The 16,353-nt window shown below is 42.0% G+C and overlaps 1 protein-coding gene across 24 annotated transcripts in view; it reads left to right on the top strand.

Annotated features, from left to right (window-relative positions):
* The window catches only part of LOC311206660 (transmembrane protein 170B-like), a 43,899-nt gene that overhangs the window by 849 nt on the left and 26,697 nt on the right, over window positions 1-16,353 (top strand). For 4 of the 24 annotated variants that reach the window (XR_014618208.1, XR_014618211.1, XR_014618217.1 and 1 more), the window contains exons 2-5: window positions 5,389-5,489; window positions 6,757-6,923; window positions 8,110-8,969; window positions 10,270-10,380. Coding sequence is in view for 2 of the 24 variants with exons in the window: in XM_084282189.1 (XP_084138315.1) it covers window positions 5,389-5,489; window positions 6,757-6,923; window positions 8,110-8,207 (366 nt within the window). In the remaining 22 variants the exon portion in view is untranslated. Of the gene's footprint in view, window positions 1-3,187; window positions 3,346-4,398; window positions 5,490-6,756; window positions 6,924-8,109; window positions 11,013-12,078; window positions 12,366-14,605; window positions 14,710-16,353 lie in introns of those variants that run through there. The other 20 variants (XR_014618209.1, XR_014618215.1, XR_014618218.1 and 17 more) reach the window with 17 other exon arrangements.

Below are 16,353 nucleotides of genomic sequence, written 5' to 3'. Positions count from 1 at the left end.
TTATAGCTACCCGATGATGACTCATGTTTGGCTTTTTTTCCTGGTGCGCTTTTGGCTGACATACAGGAAAACAGTATTTACGGTGGACACGTGGGGGAGTAATATTTGTCAATTTTTCTGCTGTTGGTCAGCCGATAACGATAGACAATGTAGCTTTATTACCAGGGACGATCGCATTCGTCTTAGTGCTTTTTTTTTTTTTTTAACATTTGCTGCTGTGTGTAACTGTCGCTGGTCTGCACTCCCGTCATCTGGTGGCGGTGTTGATCTGTAGTGCTGAGCTCAGGTCTGGCAGCAGGGCAAGAGCCGCCCTTCCTGCTGCGCAGAGTCCCAGAGTTGCTGTCTTGTCTCCTAAGACAGTTGTCCTTAAGACCTCTGGACTTAGTGCATGGCGTTTATGGTATTTTTTTTTCCTATTTCTGTAATCTCTGGAGGAAAGCATAGGAACACCTTGCAAAGGCAGTGTGTTCATGAAATATTTATTTTTACTCCTTAGATTTGACAATGCTGTGTACTTGGCAGTGTTTGCACATAGCACTTCTAAGTTTGAGGCCTGAAAATGATCAGGCTCAGCTGTATTTGCATGTATCTCACTTTTTTTTTTTTTTTTTTTTTTTTTGAGCAAATTTGTTCCTAAAGGTCAGGTTAGTTACAGTAGTTACAGGGAGTAATGTGGGTTGGATAAAGATGATTTACTTGCTTTTGAATTCTTAATCTGAGGATAGTTGTTGGCAGTTGATAAATGTCAAAGCTAGGCAAGTTATTTTAAAACATCCTTAGGTGTAAAGAGGAACTGTTTAGTCACTTCTCTCAGTAGGATAACATAAAAGTTGTTTCCTGCACTTTAAATTAATGAAATTGGGAATTGAAAAGGAAATGTCAAGATGTTGCAGTGGTCGTTTCTTTTTATCTTTGTAAAGCAAGTCATTCTGCTTGCTGTTGATGCAAGGTAATAGTGATGTTGGCTATTAGGACTGCACAACAAAGAAGGAATGTACAGTAAGCCAGATAACCTCATATTTTGACTGAGGCTTGGGAAGGTTATTATAAAATCTTATAATTTATAATTGTAATTCTTATTATATAACAATTATAATTCTATAAGTAGATTTCTATAAATTATGATGATTATCATAATTCTTATTATATTCTTACAGTCTCCTTTTCTGTGTGTCACCTGTTGGTGGCTATTTATGCATACAAAACTGCATTTTAAAGCGTATTGTACATGCAGTATTAATGGCAACAGCACGAGGTGTTGGATGTTTTGTTTGCAATCAGTTCCGGTGTCCCTGTCTATGATGGTGTTGTTTGGCATCTGATGTTTCCAAATGAAAATAAGGAATATTCTGGGGAACATCTAAAATTCATATTTCATCTTAAACAAGCGTGGATGTTGCATGCAGTGGGACTTGATCTTCGTAGCTCCCTTCCAAGTGAAGTATCCTGTCCGATGTTTAACTGCTAGGTCTTAGTTTGTTGGTAAGCTCAGGGCCTGAATGATGATAGAAGATAATGAGTGTCACAGGCTTGTATGTATTCTCGAGACAAGTATTTCAGTAGACTTTGTTTTTAATTATGGTATTTCTGTTGATTTGTTGGATGCCTTTTTGTCTGCTGAGGAATAAGTATTCCTAGAAAATCCTACTTACCATCTTTCTTCCTGTGTTGTCTTGGAGGTCTTCAAAGTCCTGAAGTAATTAATCCCTCCCAGTTTGCATGGCAGTTTAATTGGGTGATGGTTATGGCTGGCAATTCGCTTATTTGTCAGAACTGCTGAGCTAGATGAACCGGAGTTACAAGCAGGGGATATTTAGAGAAAGTTACAAGAAGGTGCATTATTTTCTTGGAGGTGACAGGTATGGATAATGAGGCAGTAACTAACATAACTTGCCCTGGACGGGCTATATTTTTTCCCACTCTACCGAGTGGGAAACTTCAATTCTTCTACATGAAGTGCTCCATCTGAACATCCTGAAAAAGAAGAGAGATCTGGCAGCTCTTGGTTCTTCTCTGTGCAATGTCTGAGAAGACACGACATCCTATGAGAGTTTCTGCCTCAAGTAACCACAAGGAGAGGAACAGGAGGAAATAGGAACAGAAGGGCTGATTTGGCAGACTTGGTAACGAATGAAAAGAGATGAGGGGTTCAGTAAGAAAGTGTGGACTTGTTATCAGCAGGGTTGAATTAAGAGGTTGAAATCTTTTTGCTACAAGTTTAATAGTGCTTTTGCTTTTTGGAAATTTGCAGCTATTTATAGCAGTTTAGTAAGCAAAACTCAACCGGTAGTTCCAAACTATTAAAGCTGATCAGGAAAATGTCTGCGTTCATCTTTCTCATTGGAGAGGAGAGCAGTTACCAGTTGGAGCTGCTGACAAATCAGTAAGGTGGGATTAAGAACATGCATTGATTCAGCTATGAATGGCATGGAGTGAACGTTTGTTGCAGAACACTGCAAGCCTCCTAGAGAGGGAGATGAGCTGTCATCCCAGGCTGTCTGTAAGGGGTGTCCTGGGGACTTGAATTGGGGTGTCCACTGTGCAACCAGCGATGTAGCAGCTTCCAAAGATGCTCGGAAACTTGTCAACACCAGGGAATACCCAGAAGAGGTGCACAATTAAACCTTTTCATTTTGGACCTCATTACAATCACAGAGTTGCCCACTGAACTGGAAATCGTTTGCCTAGCATTCTGGTGCTATGATTTGTTTTAATATACAGTGGCTGTGACTTTGATTTGTTGCTGCAACCTGAAAGTTTTTCATGATTTTGTGTTTTTTAAATGGCCGTTTTCCCAACAGTGCCAACAATAGTGGGGGAAAAATGAAGGGGAATGAATTAATGAATTCTGGTTATTTTATTTTTTTAAAGAGGAGTTGGATGCAGAGTATTGAGAGTTGGCTTATGGCATTACTTCACTGGTATTCATTTTCCTCAGACTTAGAAATACCTGTCAGACTCAGAAAACCGGAGCAGTGATAATATTTGTGATAATACTTCTGGGTATCTTGAAGCAGTGAACTGATGACTTCTTGAGTGTCCCATCCTTTTATTACTGACATATATAATCACTGGCTTTATGGGACTAACCTGGATGTTCTTCTTGATGAATATATGAGAATAAAACATCACTGGTCTTGTGTCAGAGCAGTATATTATTTTTTCCATGTGTTTTTTTGCAAAGCAGGTTTCAGTAATGAAGGAGAAATTGGAATGGCAATTAAGCAAAAAGGCTATGTAACAGCCAGAACCACCGGTGAGTGAGGTGGGAGCTGAAGTTGAAAGGCATTTGAACAAAAAGGAGTGAGCAGCAGTGATGCAGAGTGGAGACAGACAGAGGACCAGGTCAGAATATGAGAAAAAATGTCTCAGGGTACATAAATGAATGCCACACGGGAGTCGCTGCCATGTGCCTGAACCACACACATTTCAACCATACATGGAAAACGTCTCTTACCACCACATGTGTGGACAAGGCTATTGCTCCTGGACGCCTGAACGTGTTCAGGCCTCATGCCTGAACACGTGTAGCCACCACACACCTGAACATGCATGTAGCTGCCACATGCCTGAACAGGCGTCAGCATGGGGGTAGCTGCCACACACATGAACATGGGTGTAGCCACCACATGTGTGAACACATGTTACTGCAACAGGCTTCCACAGACGTGAATGCTTGTGTTACTGCCACAGGCAGAATCATGTGTTGCTGACGCATCCATGAACAGGCATGTGGCCGTCACACAGCAGAACACATGAGAACATGAGTGTTCCCAATACACATTTCAACACGTGTAAACATGTCTTGCCACTGAATGGTTCCACATGTGTGAACACGTGTTGCCACCACATGCCTGGACATGCGTGAGCATGTGTTGCCACTTCAGAAGTGAACAGGCATGTTGCAGCCACACACCTCCATACGCGTGACCACGTGCTGCTTCCATAGGCTGAACGTGTGAACATGAGTGAGCATGTGTGTTGTTGCCAACCCCCTGAAAACATGAAATTGTGTATTGTCACAACACAGGTGTTCAGAGGTGTCCACGCCTGGCGCGTTTTCTCCAAACACCTGAAAACATGTGAAAATGCATCTTGTTGCAACACACGTGAACACGTGCGTTGTCATCAAAGCCCTGAAATCATAAACAGGTGTTGTAACCAAATGCCTGAAAACACGTCTATTCACGTTTTGTCACAACACGCCTGAAAACATGTTTTTTCACAACATGCCTGAACACACATGAACATGTGTTGTCACCATATGCCAGAAAATATGTGATAATGCATTTTGTCACAACACACATGAACGTTTTCATGAAATAAATAATAATGAAAAAATATTTCTTTTATGTGTTAGCTTTATCTCCGCTCAGATTAACTTTATTGCTTTCCCAGCAGACGCTGAAGTGCTGTTCCCACTGCTGCCCTTGTGTGTTGGAGGACAGATGCAACATATGAAATACGTCTGATAAACCTCAGAGAACTCATGAATGTGCATTTATGTTTTCATGCATGAAAGGAGTGCCCTCAAACTATAAAGTAATCTTGCTTTCAGCATTTCTCAGTCCAAGAGTCCTCAGCTTGGTAAACTAAATAATGTCCTGTTAGCATGGATTTGCATTTGAGCATGTAATGAAATGCCACCAAATGCTGATACCACTGGTTATTACATGTTGCTCAGATGAGATTTATCAATTAAACAGATACAGTTTTTCTTCTCCGCATGGAAAGAGACTTAAGATTCAGATGCATTTCATATACTGGAGTTATTAACCCCTGCTATACCTGCTGCATACTCTGCTGCCACTACTGCTCCTTTCCCTGGTAATGGCAGAGATCTCTGTAGACATAGTGTAAAGAGTATGTAGAAATAATGAATTATAAGCTCATGAGTACTTGTTTCTGCTGTGCAGCTGAGACTGAAAAAAATAGAAGTTATTCATATAATTTCACGTGATTACTCAGGCCATTCAAACTTAACCAGTCTGGCTAGCATTTTGAATACAGACTATTCCTAGTAACATGGCTGCAAAGGATACACAGCTCAGGGATTCCTGTTATAAATTTTTTAGGGAAATCATTCTGAAAGAAGAACTTGCTTAAATAGATCATCTTTCAGCTGTTCACAGACAAAGCTACAAACAGTAGGAGAACACGCTTGTGGTGTGCAGTCCATGGAATTGTAGCAGTTATTAGGTCAAGTCTAAGCAAGTGCATGAGATTTTGATTTCCTCCTCCTGCTGTTGTCCCTTTTGAGTTACTTGCACAAAAGCACCAACCAAATCAGATTTCACACAAAGGGATTCTTATCAGCACCTTCCATGTTACACAGGCAGATGAAAGAGAAGATATTTCTGATAACGTATAAAGTTATTCTATTTCTAGGTCGTTCAACAGATTCACCACCACACAGGGAAGGAAATCAGCTCTTTTGACTCTGCCCCTGAGACAAATCCCCAGGAGACGAATCATTCGCTTTGTTTACAGTGAGTCTTTGCTCTCTGCTTTTGACTTCATACACAACTTGGCACAAGCTTGCCAGGCAAATGCTATTCTTTTTATCTTGCTTTAATGTGCTCAGGGATTTTTCTTTTTTCTTTTCTTTTGTTAGCTGGCTTTGTTTTGGATTGGCATTTTGTGGACTCTCACAGTCAAGACCTCTGAGATAGTTCTAAAGCCCAGCGTTACTTGCTGCTCTCCGGAGTTCAGTGATACAGGGGCAAGTAGGAGTTTGGAGGAGGTGTGAGGCTCAGAAACAAAACAAAACAAACAAACAAAAACAATAACAATCCAATTTTCTTGTCAAAATGACAGAAATACACTAGGTTATGCTCCCAGGAATGTCCTTGGGTGATGCACTGAATGCTGGAATCCAGTGGTTTGCTCCCAGGTTTTTAAGGTGCTGGGAAGGGGGCCCTGGGAGCCCTATATCTTGCTGCCCATACCTCATGTGCTGTGCAGCCACCTCAGCTCTCCTGGGGTAGCCTTCAATGTGAGGCTACCTCATGAACACCTCAAAGCTCTGTCATGCTGCATCTGTGCTTTGTTTATGACAGCTCCCATCTTGCAGAGCAGCAGGAGGAGGCCTGTGAGGAACACATGCATCATTAGCCCCTCCAGCAAGTGCAAGATACTCAGTTTGCTTGGTGTTGAGTTGGGCTGAGCTGTACTTTGAAGCTCTCAAGGACTGGGAAATGCTGCTTCCTTACCTTGGGTTGTTGCAAAACAGCTTTTAATGGTTGACAGGTATTTTTGAGAAAGTAAATAAGGAACTCTGTGTTTTTTCAGGGGAATATGTAGCGTGCCTTTTTGAAACCACCAAGTAAAAATTATGCCTGTGGTTTTGCAAAGAAAACTCTCACTAAGCACTGAAGAGAGGGGCATGGTTTTGTGGGCCAGCAGTAGGGTACAACTTTACTTGCAGCAGCACAGGCAATGAAGCTGTGTTGCCTGTTACCCGCAGATGTCATGAATTGCATGGCCACAGGATGGCCTAAAGGAAAAACTTGTCCCAGTTGCAGCAGAAGTTTTGGAATTTAGTAGGAACCTTTAATAAGGTTCCTTGTTAATCCAGCAGCAAAATCATTTCCCTCGTGCGCTCTGTGACAAAGACAGGGAATAAATATTCTGGGCTGGAAGACCTACAAAAGGAGGCCTGGTTTTACAGGCCCTGGTTTCAGGCCCCTAGCAAGGGATTGCTTCAAGCTGTAAGAAGTCCAACCACTCCTTGTTTAACCTCTTCGTTCTGTCCAGAGCCTCCGGCTGCTGTGTTCATGCCCTTCCCCAGCCAAAATGGAGCCAGGTGGAGAGAAAGCGAGGCTGTAGACCCAGAGAACTCCCTCTTACAGGGCTTGGAGAGCAGAGAAAGTATCAGAGAAAAGCAGGAGTGTCTCTTCCTTGGGCTGTTTCGCACTCTTTTGGTATGTACTTACCCCAATGTTTGATGATTGTTAATGCAAGTGTTCCCATGCTGTGGATTTTACTTTCATAGTAGGAGGTTAAAGTTTCAGCTTCTGATGGATGTAGCTTTTTGTAACTATCAATAAAAGCAGTGGTTGAAGGTGAAGTCCTTGAACTCTAAATTGGCTAAGATCCAACTATTGAATCTGCTTGCATTGGTGTGCTACAGTTTATAATTAGTCTAATCTCTGATAGATTATAATTAATATCTGTAAGGACAGAAATTAGACAAGTGGTGCTGAGACTACTGAATCATGTGATAATGGTCATAGGGAAGAGTATCAGAATTTTGTTGCTAGGATAGTACCCCTCTTCTGGAGGAGGAAGTGTTGTCTCTTTCCTGATGCTAACAACTTTTCGTGGCAGGACAGCCAGTCTTCATCACTGGAGAAATGTGTCTGTCACTGTGTAAAACCAGTGTGTCTCCTACTTCGTGCAACAAACAGAATATAAAAGACCACTCATTTGGATGCCAAACAAACATACTAACCCCTTGCAGCTGGGTTGTGATGAGAAGGATTTTGCTTGTTATTTTTTCTGACAATGCTTAGGTAGTTCTGGGTACACAAAATTTATGGAGTCCATAAGACTTCTGCTCTCCTCCCTTGCTTGTGAGGAGCGTGGACTTTGTGTTGTGAAAGACAGGTTTTTACAATGTAAACTAGCTGTGATGCAGCTACATCACCAAGGCTTAGGAAAACAAGTTTATTTTGCTCCTTTTGATGGTGCTTAATTGAGAGGGGCTCACGGCCCTTGTTTTTCATTCCAAGAAAAACTGTTTCTATTCTTATAGTGGAAGGAACTACATAATGTACCTAACGCTGAGCTAGCTGTTGTATTGCCTGATACTGCTTCTCAGGAAAGTCACATTAAAACCATTATAAGACTTGTGGCCAACCCAGGACTTCTGCTAGAGCAGGACAGTGGACCTCTTCCACTTGTATAACCAGTGCTTGACAGGCAACTTGTTTTCTGTGGCATGAGTCTGTGCTGGAACGGATGGAAACAGTAAACTAAAACAGATAACTCTTGGGATAATGTGGTGAAAATTACCTGAAGTAGCACCTGTTACAGTACCAAGTAAATTTGTGGGACCTTCACCTCTCTAGCATTTTGCCTGGTCACACTTTTATCCCTCTTCCTCAGTGACAGGCATCTTAGAGGACACTGCCCCAGAGAAGCTGCTGACTGGTCATGATGCACCGCCTGGGATATTTTATTTTCTGCAGCTGAGGTTGTGGTAATTTGTCCTGTCCCTGCTCCTGCCTTCTTCCCCACAGCCCTGTTGCATGCTGTTGTACTCCCATCACCCTGTAAGCTCACAACAACGCCTTTTACTAGGGAATGAAGGGACTCTCCCAGTGTCTCCTCCTGTCTCCCTAAGGTCCTGTGCCAATTCTGTTATGGGACTCAGCAGTATGACTGTGTAAACTTGCTTGTGGTTGAAATTATGTCCTCATAATCCCAATAACAGGGGTGGTGGGACCATTTAAACATTAACTGTTGTGTGATGGGCATAAGGGGTAATTATGGCAGGGTGTTTTTGTCTAAACAAACATTCTCTTATGAACTTACATAAGCATACTTGATAAGGGGGGAAAAAAATTAGATTTTAAAAGAAATAAATTCATAGCACAGATTTTAATTTGGAATGATGCCCTTCCCTGCCCCAACCAAACAGAGTATCTGCATACTTAAACTGGAAGGTGACTGTCTGGGGCTAATGAGGCCCTTGTTCTGCTCTTGGTTGTGCTTCTGGCTGGCAGGCTGAACTTCTTCAGGCAGCCTCCCTTTTCTCCACTTAAAAAGGGTATAAAATGATATTGACTCAATTGGCAAAGTGTGTTGAGGTGGCATCTCCGCTTCCCTGAGGGACTTGTGGCAGGTCAGAGGCTTGATAACAGCCAGGAACAAAGATGAGGTGTCATCTGGTGTGCATATGGAAGCGCTCCCACTACAGTCACTATTTGGCATACAAGACCTGAGCTAAGCACTTCACGTGAAAGGTAACTGCAATGGAAGCACACAGATCACTTCGTTCATGGTTACTTCCTTGATAAAACAACCTGTAAACTGTGAAAACTCTTTCCCTTAGCAACTTTTCTTTTCTCCCACAGCTCCTATTGTATGAATATTCTTATCCTATGTCCTGATAAAAATGTGTTATTTTGAAACCTTTTGCTGGTAACAGCAAAACCTTTTGCTGGAAACAAAACCAGTTATGTCCTGCTCATGCTTTCTAATGACATGGTTCGAAACCTTGTATGTGGACACACTCTAACTGGTACTCAGACTGTAGTCTTCCATGAAAACACATAGCTGTCACTTGGAGATTAGTGATTCAATAAGATGACTTCTTGTTGTTGTCACCTTACTAATGAAACAGATTTGCACTATATGCTATCAAAATTTCATTACAAACTATGCAATGTAATGACTAGGTTTTTTATTTATTTATTTATTTATTTATTAAAATACAAATTAGAGCTACACCTCCTGCAATCTGGTTACTTTAAGACTTCAGAATTTTTTCTTGGTCCCCATTCCTAGTTACTGCAACTGTCGATAAAGAAGACAATCCAAATCTCTCAAAGCTCAGGAACATGGCAGAAAATAGTTTCCCAAAGGTCACAAGTCGTTCCTCTCTGTGAGAGAGGAGCAGAGGAAGAGATTAAAAGCTGACATGGGATGTTTGCAGCTAATGCTACTGTCGGTGTAGTGTTGGCAGCCTGTGGCTCTTGGGGTGCTCTGGAAAGCTGTACCCTCTGTTTAGCCCCAGAGCATGGATTCCTTCATCCTTGTTTAGTCACTCCGGGCCCTCTTAAAGGTCAGCTGGGAGAAAACAGGAATTGTCTCCTCCAGAGGAAGGTGCAGTGTCTCTCTCCCCATTTGGCAATGCAGAAAAAGTCTAGATGGATGTGTATCAAGCACGGTGGTAGAGAGAAGCTGCATCTTCTTTCTTTTCTGCCTTCCCCTGCAGTAATTTTATTCCCCAGATGAATGAGTCAGGCTTGGTATCAGTTTTATTCCCAACAGTCCTTGATACTCAACTTAAACTCAAAACCAACGCATATCCCTCATAGCCCACAGCTTTTTCTGGAGCTGAGGAAAAACAGAACTGATGTCGTTGGCTATTGTTATACGGTGATGTCTAAAATAATTGATTTTTGTAGCAGTGAATTGATTGCACTACACTTGTAAGTACTTGGATTTTATTATTTCTATTTATATAAATTGAGAAATATGTTATATGAACTCAGATGGAGTGAGCCTTTTTCCCTTTTTCTTTTTTTGGTTACTTTCAAGTTCCTAAGCCTCGCTGCCACCCATCACCTCTTCCCCCAAGTCCTCCAGCGGAAAACGCCAAGGCAGTGCCTTCCAGGAATGGACAGTGGCCAGTCTTGGAATAAAAGCCAGGTGAGTAAACACATGCAGACCCCCATGCTCGCCAAACAGCAAGGTCTGCAGTGAGGGTGGCACCTTTGTCCTCACTCCCTGCTCCTCCTGCCATGGTAAGCCACTGAAGCTTAGCATGAAGCAGCAATAACCTGGTGTATAGACAGCAAGAACCTAAATGCTTGGTTTCTGATGAAAGCTGAAATTAGCTATGCTGGAGGTAGGCTGGATGTTTTTCCCGTTTCTGGTTTTCTTCTTTGCTTCTGAAGTGCTTGGGCAGCCAGTCTGTTCTCTGTCAACTCCCACTGTTACTTTTTTCCCCTAAAAACAATATTAAAAGTCCTTGTATCTTGTTCTAGTATCAGAGAGTAGCCCAGCATGCAGTGTTTTGCCTGTCTGGGTTTAAAATTCTGCTAGCAAAGACACTGCTCCTGTTGTATGCTTGTATCCTCTAGCTGCTTACAAGCAATCCCAGTGAGTACAGCACAGCCTTTGACTGGGTTTACTCCATCAGAGTAAAGCTTTCTTTTTTTTTTTTTCCTTTTTCTTTCAAGCAATTAAATGTCTGAAAAATAGAAGTTCATTGAATGGAGCACAGAGTGCTGCTGAATGTAGAGCTGCTTCTTATTAAAATAAAACAAACTTTTATTAAAGTGGTACAGATGTTCTCCATCTTTGTTCTGTAAAAATCAAATTAAGGAAATCATAATGTTTCGGATTTCATTCAGACCCTGACTTAGCAAGCATCTGCTACCCTGGGGAAATTGGTATGAATAAGGTGATGGACAGAGGACTCTTCCAAAAAGATTCAGGAACCTAATGCATGCTTCAGATATTTCTGTCTAAATGCAGATCCTTAAAACCTTTCTGCTGTTGTAGGGGACATGAAAATCTAACTCAGCCTCAGCAATGTGCTGTTTTCAGGAGTCACAAATTCCTCCACCTCTTTTTGATTTCTCACCTGTGGGTTGTGATACAAGCATCTGTATGATGTCAGAGCTCTTCATAAAACAGTGGTGGCTGCTTCTTATTCGCTCATTTTCCAAAGGGAAGATCACATCTATTTATTGACGTTCACATCTCTTTACTGCCCAAGGACACTTCAATTGCTCTCTCTCCCTTCTGTGGAGAATGCCCTAAGCAGCTAACTGGAATCTGCCCTGAAGTACACACTATTACAAGTCTTCCTGGCTTAAAGTAATCAATTACATAATCATGAAGGTACACGCACTTGCACACTAGAAAGCCTGACTCTGTGGGGTGGTTATATTGTCATTCTAGGCCCCAGTTCTTATGCCAGGATGTTAAGGTTTATTTATACATTTATTTATGTAAAGTTAGTATTTGGTGAATTCGGAAAGGAACAAAGGCAGCATATTGAGCCTTCACAAAAGCTTGTATTAATTCAGCTCCAATGTTTGGGACCATTACGTGTACACAAACACACTCTAAAGGCCAAGCTCCAAATACTTTTAACTGAGAAAAACATGTTGCAGGCAGCACTGTTCCATTGCAAAGCAAGCAGGCTGTTGCTATTGCCAGTGCTTAATGGAAAGGAAACACTCCTTTTTGCCTGTCCATAGCAGGTGTTGCATCAGACTAGGATGTTCTTCATAAATGAAGTATCATGCTAGTGTGTTAAATCTGTGTTTCTTAAAGACAAATAGAAAACATGAAGCAGAGAATGTTATCCTTCTGAATTATTTTCCGTAATTTCAGGGCGGGAAATTCTGATCTGTGTTGAACATATAGCCCAGACCGGAATGGGAACTGTATCCCAAGTATTCAAGATAGAAAACACACTCTCTGAACTTTTTGCCACCTAAAGGGTGATGCTAATTAACTTTACCACTATCTTCAAATATTTCTCAAACTGGTATTGTTTAATATGTTTTTCCCCACTGTTTGTCTATATCACTTTGACCAGTGTTACAAATCATTACTGTGAACTTGTGCCATTCTTGCATGTATGTAGAAATACAGTCACTGAAAGCAGCTGATGAAACTTACGGTCACCAGGACAATAGTGTTAAATCCTAGAAAATTTGCTTAAGGCTACACTTAGCTCCTAGAAGGGTGGCTTTTGCATTTCTCATTGGACCTCCTAAGGAATGTCCTTAGGAATGTTGGACCTCCTAAGGAATGTCCTTCAGACGTTGCTGTATCCTGAAGAGACAGAACAAGCATGTGGTAAATTGTGTAGTTTCAGCCCAGTGTAATTTCAAGCTGGAGACTGTTAATTCCCTGCAAGGAATCTGTTCTTTTGAATATCCAAACACACACTCAAAATTTCTTTTGGGGGCACCTGAGATCTGCTTCCAGTGTCTATTATTTTATGAAGCTGGAAATAAGCTTGTGTGATAGGGCTGCCTTTATTTCTGCCTTGGAGTTTTACCCTCTCCCAGAGCTATGCCACCTTCCTCAGAGTGTTTACGTCCCCTCCCCAGGAAACGATTACTAATCATGTCTCATATGCATTTAAAACACGCAGCCTCTTACAAGAATGTTTATAAGTAAAACAGCAGGTGAGCTTGTTAACTCCATCTGCTGCTCTTTGCATGGAGTGTATGTTTTGTAAACAAACTTTAATATCCTCTACTGAATTAAAGTGATGTTTTCAACAGGAATACCCTGAGTATAATCATGATATACATACATGGCCTTGTTCAAAAAAAAAAAAAAAACAACAAAACAACAACAACAAAAAACACACAAAACCCAAAACAACAGTAACTACCATCTGCTGCTTTCCTTAGTAAACATTGTGATATACATGTATCATGAACTCAATTACACAGATCACTGGGGCATGTTGTCCTAGTTGCTGCTTTTTTGAAATAAGTGTTGAAATAAAGCTTTGCTTCAGGTGTAGCAAACCCATTACTGAATGCTTGTCAAAGAGAAAGGACTTGTTTCAGCTGGCTGTGTGTGCTCCCTTATGTCAGTGGGACACTGCCTAGGCACAGCTAATTTGTTTCTTATTGACTTGTGTAATTATAGGCAGGGTTAATAAACAGCACCAGTTACTGCAGAGTCTATCCCCAAATGTTCTATCTTTCTCAGTAAGTACCCTGATTCTGTCATCTGTGTTTTGCCAGGCCTGTTGAGAAATGATATTTAATCAGATCCATTTTTTGCCCTAACATTACCCCTGGGGTTCACAAGCCTCATGCCTGGTTTTAGAAAAATACTCATTTATTTAGAAAAATGCCAGCCAGAAGTGCTGAGACACTGTGAATGCAGGGGAGGTAGAGGCAAAAGAGAATTTTGCTTTCATGAGGAGAAAATCATAGAATTGCCGCATGGCTTGGTTTGGAAGGAACCTTAAAGACCATCCATTTCCAACGCCCCTGCCACAGGCAGGGACACCTCCAACCAGCCCATGCTGCTCAAAGCCCCATCCAGCCTGGCCTTGAACACTTCTAGGGATGAGGCATCCATGGCTTCCCCAGGCAACCTGTTCCAGCGCCTCACCACCCTCTGAGTGAAGAATTGCTCTCTAATATCTAATCTATATCTGCTCTCTTTCAGTCTAGAGCCATACTTCCTTGTCCTATCACTGCGCTCCCTGACAAAGGGTCCCTCCCTAGCTTTCCTGTAGACCCCTTTTAGGTACTGGAAAGCCACTTTAAGGTCTCCCTGGGGCCTTCTCTTCTCCAGGTTGAGCAACCCCAAATCCCTCAGCCTGTCCTTGGTCACCCTGATCATCCTTGTGGCCCTCCTCTGGACTTGCTCTAACAGCTCCTTGTCTCTGTGCTGGAGGTCCCAGAGCTGAAAGCAAGGCTCCAGGTGGGGTCTCATGAGAGCAGAGCAGAGGGGGAGAATCACCTCCCTTGCCCTGCTAACCACACTGCTTTTGATGCAGCCTGGGACATGGGTTGCTTTCTGGGCTGCGAGCACCCTGTTGAAATGTGAGATTGGAAGCTGCTGGGGAAGATCAGAAGGAAAGCGGGACTTGGAATTCATGGAGAGATGCTTAAGTTCATTGAGCAAAGGTATTGGACTGAGATATAGAGAGCATGTGAGAAGAAAGGCAGAAAAGTGGCAAAAAGAGTCAACAAGCATTTAAGGAATGGAGTGTGGGAAAGAAGTTTGTATTTCTCTTCCTTCACCCAAGAAATCACAATCTGTTCATTAAAGAAATGGCAGAAGCTTGAAAGCTAAGAACTCCAAGGTTGAGATGCTTGTTTTAATTTGAGTCTTTTTGGATATAAATAACCTGAAATAGTTCTTAATTGTACACTAGGTGTGATAATGCAATGAACAACTTCTGCTAACTGAATGAGGAAAGCGTCTTTTATGAGGGGAAACAAGTTACAAGTCTAGAGGTAATCTGTGATGGAAATCTAGGAGGAGAACCATAATCATGGTATGATTCCTAATTTATTGCTCACAGGGTATGTGTATGTATTTGTTTTATTCTACATTCACAGAACATACAGGCAGACTCCTATCATCCTGCTTTGCTATTGGTTGTAAGTTAATGTTGGGTTGATACACCTGAAATGACTGCATTTTAATACCTTCTCTCTATTTTGGCCAGTCTTCCTTCCCCTCCCTATCCGAACTGACCTGCTGTATTTAAGCAGCTAATGTGGGAGGAAGGAAACTTCTCTGTGTCAGTTTTGCACAGCAAAACTCCTGTTGACTGCAGTGGAAGAAAGATCAATCTGCAGTCTTTCTCTTTCTCTCTTTTTTTTTTTTTTTTTGGCCAAAGTACAACCACATGCTGTGTACATGAACCTATTGCATTCAGCAAGACACAAATAGAAAACATCATAAAGTTCCCAAGGCCTTTTAATATTCAGGAGGTGTCTATGTTTGATGTGGTGGGCACATTGTGCCTGATTTGTTACACCTGTTTGTTTCTCACGTGAAAACCACTGGTGCAAAACTGCAGCCCATTGTATTAAGCAGACTGGTCTCTTGGCAGGTTCATTGTGAGTAAATGATATGCCTCTCGCTGAGTAAGACCTTGATGAACTTGTATCAAAGGACTTTCAGAACTCGTTTTAGGAGCATGATGTGAATTATATGGAGCAGGTGTGAGTGCCAGAGGAAGGTGGAGGTTGGTGTCACACTGCACAGCTTAAAGTCACCCACCATCAAGTTTGCTTTTCATGTGCTTGGCCAGTGTGAACTCTACTGGAAACAGGAGGCCCTCTGAGGCTATGGTAAGCCTGAAGGCTTTCCAGATCAAATCAGTTGAATGACTCCACTGCAGCTGAACAGAAGAAAGGCTTCATAGCTTTGTAGGGGAAGCAGGTTACAATCCCAGCATTGTGGTGCTACCTTCTCTTAGGAGGGGGTACTTGGCTTCAAGTCAGATTGTGCCGTGCCACAGGTGGTGAGGGAGAGTCCTGTAGGTAAGCAACCAGCTACCCTGACTAGGAGACAGGGGAAATGTGCACCCCCTGTTTGGCCCTGGGGAAATGACAACATTTGGATTTGTATCCTTTTGTGCTATAGGTGTTCTGTTAGAGCTGCCCAATGCCTAGTCTGTTTTCTCTTGGAAACATAACATTGGTGACGCCCTAAGGGCACCTACAGAACATCTTTGAGGGACAGCCTGCAGCTTCCTTTCCAGCAAAGTTCATGAGCTGCTACAACTGACAGGGTTTTTGTAGGTTGGGGGAACGGGGGGTTCATGGAAATTCTTGTTTGCAAAGCAATTCTGTCTGGCTCCTAGTGGTTAGGTATTGAACACAGACAATAAAGTGAAGTGGCAAGTTACTCTTGTCACTCTGTATACTGAGGCACTGATGAGTTAATTGTTTTACTTCTGGTAATGCCCCTGCATATCCAGTGTTAGATGCTGCAGAAGGCGCCAAAGCCTATAGTAGAAATCCCAGTACACTTGATAGAGACTGTATCTCTAGTTCAGTATGGAAAGAAAAAAAAAGAATCATGAAGTGGCAGAACTTTGGGCAGCTGTGCTCTATGAGATGCTCATGTTAATTTTTTTTTATTTTTTTTTTAACTGGGTTAGCTCTC

This window comes from Netta rufina, assembly GCF_964035555.1.
Source record: "Netta rufina genome assembly, chromosome: 2".
In the NCBI taxonomy this organism is placed as follows: domain Eukaryota; kingdom Metazoa; phylum Chordata; class Aves; order Anseriformes; family Anatidae; genus Netta; species Netta rufina.
Note: the sequence above shows the minus strand (reverse complement) of the source record. Positions and strands in the feature narration are given on the sequence as shown.